The sequence below is a fragment of the Tuber melanosporum genome (assembly GCF_000151645.1).
Source record: "Tuber melanosporum whole genome shotgun sequence assembly, scaffold_36, strain Mel28".
Taxonomy (NCBI): domain Eukaryota; kingdom Fungi; phylum Ascomycota; class Pezizomycetes; order Pezizales; family Tuberaceae; genus Tuber; species Tuber melanosporum.
The window spans coordinates 146747-155945 of record NW_003299041.1 but is presented as its reverse complement, the minus strand read 5'-3'; the positions used below and the strand labels follow the sequence as shown (position 1 = coordinate 155945).

Sequence of the window (9199 nt, the reverse complement as noted above, 5' to 3'; positions counted from 1 at the left end):
GGCCTGGAAGGCTAGCTTGGGAGGCGCTCATGTTGGACACAGCCGTCTTCGAACATCTTTGTTTAGCTACCAACCTAGCATAAACCGTGTCCAATGATAGGACACATTCTTCCTTGACAATCGGGCACCACATCCTTGATGGGGCGAGCTTGTCGGGCCAATCATCATCTCCCCTTTAATTGGGAAATATGAAAACTCCAATCGCGCTATGATACTTGACTCCACGAAAAATGAGGAGCTTATCATACCAGCTGTTCAGCATTTCCAAACCCTAACCCTAACCGTACTAATTCATACATGACAAGGCCACCCAATCATGCGGCATGCGGTAATGACATTATCAATATAGGTCCTTTGGATTTGTGCCTTGGTACGGTATGATACTAACTCGACCACTCTGGCTCAGGGGAACTTTATCTTTGGTGGGTGCAAGTGATTTGACTTGGTGCGCTTCAAATGGTTGGACATTGGCTTGAGTTACCGGTACTATTAAATCACCCCAGAATCAGAATGCGCGAGTTTAGTCACCCAGCTTTACGCCGATTCTTACCTTACCTGTCACCTTCGGGTTTAAGTTAATCGAGATGAGTTCGTCCCAATCATGGACCCACGAAAGTAGGAAGTGCATCGCTGCGGAGTGGAGGCGTAGCAATTTTGGATGAAAAACTAAACTAGTAAGCAATGTAGATCTTCTTTCAGAAAAGCACTCGTACAGTACCAGAACCGTGCAACTCTGGTAGGATAAACACCCCTACATTTACCATGTCGGTACTAAGTAGGGTATAATAGGTTACAGCGTGGTATAGTAAGAGAGTCCACTCCCCTGCGATGCACCGAATACACTCACGCAGAGAGTGGTCTTGGTCATTAAGCCTGAAAGTTGTTCACATGGTGGTTTTGAAGTCACGACTGTGGGTACCCGCAATGCGATAGTGCTACTTCAGTAGGCGACGGTAGGAAGAATGTGGTGGAAGATGGTGAGTGATCAGGCATGATAAAATATCTGGTGTTACGAGTTAAGCGCGGTGGCTTATATCGTATGCTAAAGGTTAACAAGTAGGAAAGGTCACAACAAACCTCCGCTATCCTATGGTGTGCGTTCGCAAGCTTACCGAAGCGAGGGATATATGTTGTGATAACCCGGTAACCTTTCTTTGCCGAAATGGTTCGGGTTCGATCACGTCAAAGCTTGCAATCTCAGAGTGACCGCCTTTCGAAACCCCGAGCGCGGTGCCGTATCGTTCGGCAGCTGCCTACTGAGTACAGTGTGCCATGCCTTGGGTGGATTATTTTTCCCCATAGGCTGTGGGTAGATTGCTTGCGGGTATGCCGGAAGAGGCTTCGGGCACACGCCTTGTGCTTGCTTCATCACGGAGTTGTCGAAGCACATTTCCAGCCTGTAACCGCACCTGAGTACGCAGGGAACACGGTCTCGCACTTCTGGCGGCTCAGGTTCGATGTCTGGTCAGGGCGGTTTAGAGGTCGATCAGCCAGGACATAGAATGGAATAGTGGGTGTAGGTGATAGCCCCGAGATCTTTATAAGGTCTCAGGCACCCCCTCCACTTCATCCATAATATTATCAAAGAGCCAACATTTCAATGAACCCACACTACATCTGGTCTACTTATAAGAGCACCTTTCCCAAATTTCCACCTCTCTTCTCCCAACTCACCAAAAATGGCAGTCGAAAATCCCACCACCACTACCAAGCCGAAAGTCCTCCTCACAGGTGCGAACGGCTACGTGGCAGCGCACGTCCTGAAGCAACTGGTAGAAGCAAACTATCATGTTACCGGCACCGTCCGGTCTGAAGAAAAAGCCAACCTAAGCCGCTCCTTCAATCCCGAGTACGAAGGGAGCGTCAGGTTTATTGTCCTGCCAGACTTCACCAAGCAAGAGTCCTGGGACCAGATATTCAAAGAGACCGAATACGACTATGTCGTCCACACCGCCGCCCCGCTGATGTCAGAAGAAAACACGGACTTTGATAAGCACTACTTGAAGCCGAATGTTCAGGGGTATGGTTCGCTCTGCCTTTTTTTTACACGAAGGAGTGTGCAGTGCTGATGCGATTCCAGGAACTTGGGAATTCTGAATGCTGCCAGCGATTTTGGGAGGAAGGTGAAGCATATCTCCATTACCTCTTCCATATGTGCTCTGGGGTTGTTTGATCCTGCGGCTGGGGTAGCCCCTTCGAAGAGGTTTACTTCTCGCGATTGGAGTTCGGTATGTTGGGCGTTTGTCAAGGATTCTTGTTTAATGAACGGACTGGGCTAATTATCGAAAGACCACCGAAGAGATGGCTCGCGGGGCTAAGAGTTCGTTGATCAATTACTGCGTCGCAAAGACATCCGCGGAGAAGGTTGTTTGGGAGTATATCAAGACCAAGAGTCTGCATTTTTCGGTTTCTGTGATGCTACCGTGAGACTACCCCCTTTCTCTCTCTCACCCAATACAACAGTCTCACGCACGCGTTACTAACAGGCTACGCCAGAAGCCAAATAATAGGACCCTGCATCCAGCCAATAACCTCCCTATCTAAAACCAACCTCTCAACAGATGGTCTATACTCTCTCTTAAACGGAACCTTCAATGAAATCCCCCCAACCCCCTTCTCCGAATATGTATCCCCCCCTTCCCCCACTCCACCCCTCCTTTGTGCTAACACCCACTACCGCAGATCGACGTTCGGGACGTAGCCCGTGCGCATGTCCAAGCACTAACCTCCCCCGTGGCTGCGAACCAGCGCATAATCCTGAGCACACCCGGCTACTCCGTCACCGCCGTGGTAAAAATAATGGAAAGGCACTTCCCCGTGGAACTCCGCGGACGCCTTCCGGCCGACAATGGCGTGCGGGATAAGCCGCCGGTAGATATCGACGCTGAGGCCGGGAGGGAGTTGCTAGGTGGTGAGTATAGATCCCTCGAGGAGAGCACGGTTCCGACAGTTAGGAGGTTGCTGGAACTTGAGGGGATTTATGGTCGTGGCGGAAAGAGCACCAGGGAGGGGGAGCTCATGGAGTATATGGAGGAGGTTCTAGGGGGGAGAAAAGGGGATATTGCTGCTTTGTGATCTTGGAGGGAAGGGTAATGAGGGGTCGTACGGTATCATAGATATCATAGGTTGTTTTTTGAACGGGTGATGAGTCGGGTACCGGTTGGCAATGTTTGTGATACTGTAGCTCTGTGTGAGCTAGAAAATAGGGAAGGGGGGTTAGTATTGTCGGTGTTCGAGCTGATTCTCCGAGTCCGAGTGATTGGCTGTGATTACCTAGTTTACAGTCTGTTGTTACTGTGCCAACGAACGATACGATACTGGATTTTACGATATGCCGGCTTGATCGGTTTGTCCACTCGTGCACTTATATACACCAAGCGAGATACCACACCATCCACACCACTGCCCGCCTGGGCCCATCCCCGCCTTTTCATGCCAAGCCAGCGAGCAAATTAACATGGATGAACAACATCCACCATACTCCAGGAGTGAGCAAAAGGAGTAAGATTGTATTGTTTTTGACATTGTGATAACTGTATTTTGTCCGAGATGGAGTGAGGTGGGGTGAGGTGAGGCGAGGCGAAGGGCTGTAACACGTGTGGCGCGGGGTCACGTGGTTGCGCGTTGGTATGGTATGGTTGTTGTCTGGGTTGTTTCTGTTGCTGTGGCAGTATGATGAGGTATTGGCTTGCTGGGAGGTGGGTGCACTGGGCAGTATTGTGCCGGATTAACGGTGAATTGGGGGGGGGGGGATTATCAGTTTAGACAGCACCGATAGACGTCTGGGGAAATGATGCGACTGTTGTTGGGTTTGGCTACCTTGCGCCATGGGAGTGTTGTATTATCAGCGGAGGGGTCACCCGCACCCGCACCCACACCCGCACCACATCACCGCTCCGCTGCAATTACGACTTGTCATTACCATCTCCAACCCATGCCATAACCGAGCCTTGCTTTACTCTACATTTCACAACAATACAGCAACTAAACATCTCTATAAACCGAATTGTTAATAATCATACCAGCTTACCAGCTGACAAACTAACCAACTAAATTAAACCATCTCCGAATAGAGCATACAGCTTTTGCATGCATACATCGACAGCAGGGGACCAACTAACCCACCAACTAACCAGTCAAATTTTTTTTATTCCCGAACGAATGGAAAAGTAGGAATGAAGGGACAGAAGAGAACAAAAATAAACAGAATTTAGTTTGATTTCCGGAACAAGTAGCGAAGCAGAGCAAGATAGTGGCAAGTTGGGAAAAGAGAAGGGAAAAAAGATAAAAAAAGTTAGTCAACAGAAAAGTAATGGCAAGGGAAGGACAAGAAGAGTAGAGTCGAGTAAAAAATCAAAAAAAAAAAAAGAGTATCATTGGAAAGTAAGTGAAAAAAATGGAAAGAAAAAAAAAATACAAGGTAATAAGTAGTAGAACCACTCGAACTACCACGACCATCCGGGTGAAGAAAAGAGATGAAGAGAAAAAATAGACAAAGCAAGAATAAACCCAAGCCTTTATCTTTTTGTTTTCCGTTTCAGAGAAAACTAGAAATTGGAGGGGAAAAGAGAAAGACAATAGAATTTCTACCTCCGTCTGCCAGCATACCTCCCCCCAGACATGGCTCCGGGGCCCATACTCTGCTGGGTATGTTGTACACCCATACGCAACCCAGCGTTGTTGTACGTAGGCGAGCTATAGCCAACCCCCACTGCCGCAAGTCCTTGTGGAGGTGGGACCCCAGTGCGCCGCGAGTGTGGTTGGGCCTGGTACGCGGGGGGGGGGTTCTGGTATGTCTGCGCAGGTAAGCTGTGTCCATGGAATTGCTGTTGGGGGGCAGGTTGGCGGTGATTGAGGGGGCTGACGATGCGTGGGGGCGGAGGTTGGTATTGCCCCTGTGGGGTTGGTGTGGGGATTGGTGATGGGGCGGGGGCGTATGGGGATGGGTAGTGGTGTGGAGTTGTTACGCTGGGGATTGTGTGCCCGTGATAGTGGGGCATCTGGTGTCCGTGGTATTGGGCGTCCACGCTGATGTTTGGTAGGGTAGACATTGGACGGGAGGTGTTTGGGGTGTGGTGGTGGTGATGGTGCTGACTGCGAGCCGGGGACATGTGTGCCACGGGTGCGCTATTGACGGGAGAGAGACCAGCAGCTGCGTTCATTGCGGCCATTGCCGCGCCTTGGACTTGCGGGGTCGAGAGTTTTGGTGGGTGGGATTCATCGGCGGGGAGAGTGCCCTTGAAGATGGGCCCGCCGAGAACGGGGAGTTTGCTGCTAAGGGTAAGGTCACTGCTGCGGTCACCGTCGATGGTTGTTACCAGGTGGGGTGGGAGCTTGGATATGAGTCGAATTAACCTATCCCGAATGATATTGTACAACCCGATCTCTTCCTCGTCGGGCGCTAAGGGTGTACCGAGCACCGGTGCATTTCCGGTTCCAGGCTTGGAGGGCTGGCCAACAGGAAGGGCGGACAGGCGGGTATACTGCTGGCTGCGCAAGCTTTGCAGCAAGTTGGATATCTCCGATAGTATTTTCTCCGGGTCACCTTCTGTACCTGCAGTGTCCACATCTGCTCTGCCCTCCTCACCCGCTTTCTTCTTCCCATCTACAATAGCCTCCGCTCCCTCTATTCCATTAAGCAATCTGGTATCTATAGGTATTTCCTTGTCCGGTTCCCAATCATCAATCACTTTCCGGAATTCTTCATCCAGGTCCATCTCTTCTGTCTGAGCCTCAACCACAGCGGCCTTTTCATCAGACCGACTATGCATCTGGTGAAGAGAGAAATCATCGGCAAATTCTTCGGCAAAAATTTGCTTTCCGGCTCTATCCCACCATACCCGGTTCCTAACCGCAGCTGGAATCTTCGATCCAGAGTCGTCCCTAGAAGGTGCAAAGCTACTGTACGCGGCTACAAGATCTGCCGGCAACGGTGCTCTCGACCGGGGCGGTTCATGTCGGGCTAACGGATGATTCGAAGGCAAATTGTTCTTATATGAGAGCCAGTCACCACAGCCCTCGGGTCTATCATTCAACGGATTTTCCAACCTGATACCTCCAACTCCAATTTTTCCGCCCCATTTCAGTCCTACTGTACTAGGCTGACCCGGCTTTGGAGGAAGCAACGGTGGCAACCCGCGAGGCGCAGGAAATGCTTCACCCAAAGTTGAAACCTTAGCTCCCTCCTTGCTTGGGAGTCTTTTCCCACCTCTCAGAATTTGGCCGTTTGATGGAATTGCTTTGACTGTGGAGATAAGCGGAGGAAGATGAGATTCATTTAGTGGAGTGTAAACAGGGCGCTCATTCAACAACTCGGCTTTAGGAGAAGTCGCAGTCGATGTTGGAACTGTCGAGATGGAGGATTTGGGAGATGCGGATGCTGAAGTGGATCTTGACGAAGGTACCGAATCACCCGTAGGTAGAGCGTTGACAGGATTCTGTAACGATGAAAACAATGGGCCGTGCTGTCCCATGACGGTCAATGCTACTTTTCCTCTACTTCCCACGGGCTTTGTGGTGACGGAATCCCCAGACGCCTCTTCAACAAAATCAAACAAATCGGCTCTACGTACACGCTCTCGCGTGATCACTTGTTTCGCCAACTCCTCAAAGTGAATAACTTGCGCCACGAAGGGAAGCCCGCTGCAGGAACCTATGCTAGAGGTGCCATTGGTGGGAATACCGTTCGACCGTTCGTTATCAGCGGAAGTTAGCAATTCGCGACAAACAGCACTGATATCGGAAAGCAGGGTAGTTAGCGACGTGTATGTCACCCGCAACAGCTTCTCAGCTAGCGTGTTGGGCGACGAAGGCGAAATCTTGGTGCGCTTGATAGGAGGCGCTCCGGAGGGCGAAGGCATACTGTTTGGGATCGGATGGCGAAGGATGGAAGGAGTAGGATCATGTCTGCACCGTGTCAGAAGAGCCGGGTACAAAGATGAGTTGAAAACAAAGGAAAAGACCCGGAAAGGCTCACGATTTCAGGAGGGTCAATAGATCTCTCATGGTAGCCTCCATAAACAGCAACCTCCGGGACGCCCTATCCTCTACCACCGTGATCATGGTGGAATCGCCAGCGGACTTTTTGGAGTCGTCGGGTTTCTTCTTTGTAGGCGATGGGTGTTGTGTTGAGGTGGTGGAGGCGGAGGGTGAAGGTGAACCGCTTCTCTTGCGCTTTCCGGTGCTCGAGTTTGCATTAGCAGAAGCAGGACTAAACAGGGGCTGCTGTGGCTGCTGTGAAGAGGCATCCATCGCAGAGTCGTTCCCGGTAGCAGATGCACATGCGGTTGTCGTGGCCGAGTTACCGGCGGCGGCGTCTTGGACGGCTACAGGCGCGGGGGAGGGAGAGTTTGCGGCTCCCATTGCTGTGGTTGTATGTTGCAGCTGGTTGCAGCTTATGATAGTAAAGTACAGCGTCCAGCGATGGGGACAAACTACGACGGGGAGTCCGCGGTACGGATGGTTTGTGGTGTGGGGTCGAATTTGTGTGAGGGGATGGGGGTTAAATTTTAAATTTTAAATTTTTTTGGCTTGGAGAAGAAATAAACTCGCCGATTGGCTATCCGATCAGAAATCCGGATCCGGGCTGGCTTAACTTTTTTTTTTTTTTTTGTTTGAAAGAATGTGAAGAAAAAAATGTCAAGGGAAATGAATGTGAGAGAGAGCTTGTACCGGCCGTACAAAGCGTAACCTCAGAGGGAGAGAGAACCGATGTGGGTTGTGCCAGTAAAGATTGCGAAGGGGAGAATCGGGTGGGGGAGAGAAGGGGAATTGGAAGGGTTGCGACGTAAAAGTGGACAGGGGAACGACAAAAAGTTTTCGAATTAACCACAAACCCTCATGATAGGGATAAGATACAACGGCGAAAGGAAGACCGTCAAAGAGGCTTTTAGCGGAACAAAGGGAAAGGAGGAGGTAAGTTAGGGGAAAGATGAGAGAATTTGAGGTGAGGAGAAAGTGAGGATACAAGATTCAGTTTGGAATGGGGACGCGACTGACTGCTGTAAGCTAGAGAATGGTTTGAGGGAAGCGAGGCTGCTGCAACGAGCTAAAGGTGATTTTTTGGGGGGGGTAAAGTGTATCATACTCGAGTACTTTTACTTCTCCCATTTCCGGAGGGAAAGTAAGGAAGAAAAATGATGGGAAATTCCCCTCATTATTCTTGCTTATTTTTCTGTCTTGTAGAGTTGCGCACGGCATCCGAACTGTGTGTGATTATGATGGTTTTGGTCTCTTTGTCCTCATTCATTCGTTGGAGTCGCGACCTGAAATTCCCCTCGTCTGCCTTAACCAACCCCCTAACACGGCTAACCTCAAGCTCCCCTGGCTCAACAACCACCTGCCGCAAACCCTCAGCTCAAAATCTTCGGTGAAAGGATTTACCACTTTCTCATCATATCTGGAGGACTGTGGAAGGATTCAAAGGAATTTTCCGCCTGCCATGATGATAGGGAGATTCAAAGTTTTGTTATTTTCGTATGAGAGCTGCTAAATTAACATGACCCAAGCTAACTGTATCAAGTAAAGGCTTGGCGAGACATCACCAAATGGGGTAACAAATTTGCTGATCTTTGCTTTGTATAACCAATTTAACCCGAAGAGGAAAGTAATTGACTGCTCAATGGGCGGCCGTGAATCAACCAACACTGGTGCCAATTGGCGGTGTACCCCGTATAACCGAGATACTGAAGGTGTTTTCCTTTCATAAGACGAGATAGTCCGCAATATCACGCAATAATAAGTTTATATCGTGTCTAGAGAGTTGTTTTCGCTCCTTCCTTTGGTGGGAGGATCCGCCCACCCCGATTTTATTGTTCCCAGAGATTCTGATATTCCGGCGGATTGAGCTGTCAAAGGCGAAAAAGCGGAGATGCTATCTTGCTCTACGCCGCACATGAACATCTCCGCCTGCCTCCCTCCCTCCCTCATGACAACAGCCAGAAACCTAAACCTCACCTTCTTTTGCAACAAAGATGCGGTTTCGCTCCCCTCCCTCGCTCGGGGGAGGGACGAAAAAATAAACAAAAAAACAGCTGCCATACAATGTCATGAACCCTCCATCTCAAAGTTAGGTCTCTGCCGGTATTTCTTTGTATAATAATATTATCGCATCTTATCGAAAAACGTTTCTCGATCGTGATGACTAAGCATTTCTCCCGTCGATCCTTCAATTTTTTCCTTCTTAACAGAATCCAACGAA

The 9199-nt window shown here is 49.8% G+C and overlaps 2 protein-coding genes; one reads left to right on the top strand and one right to left on the bottom strand.

Annotated features, from left to right (window-relative positions):
- Nucleotides 1–1679: 1679 nt before the first annotated feature.
- On the top strand, nt 1680–2069 carry GSTUM_00007431001 (uncharacterized protein; the record flags this gene model as incomplete). Its single annotated transcript, XM_002839415.1, has 1 exon — nt 1680–2069. One exon carries the CDS (start codon nt 1680–1682, stop codon nt 2067–2069), a length of 390 nt encoding a protein of 129 aa, XP_002839461.1.
- A 2388-nt stretch (nt 2070–4457) lies between these two features.
- GSTUM_00007430001 (uncharacterized protein) lies at nt 4458–8171 on the bottom strand. XM_002839414.2 has 3 exons: nt 8087–8171; nt 6977–7993; nt 4458–6906 (listed from the first exon to the last, which is right to left on the bottom strand). The coding sequence occupies exons 2-3, from the start codon at nt 7360–7362 to the stop codon at nt 4587–4589; spliced, it is 2706 nt and encodes a 901-aa protein (XP_002839460.1). The 5' UTR covers nt 7363–7993; nt 8087–8171; the 3' UTR covers nt 4458–4586.
- Nucleotides 8172–9199: the final 1028 nt, after the last annotated feature.

What these genes read in the sequence shown, in the direction of transcription:
- GSTUM_00007430001 (XM_002839414.2), bottom strand. Translation starts at nt 7,362, where the DNA reads ATGGGAGCCGCAAACTCTCCCTCCCCCGCGCCTGTAGCCGTCCAAGAC. An exon ending in CTATTGACCCTCCTGAAATC is followed by an intron (nt 6,907 to 6,976) that starts GTGAGCCTTTCC and finishes GACACGGTGCAG; the next exon opens with ACATGATCCTACTCCTTCCA.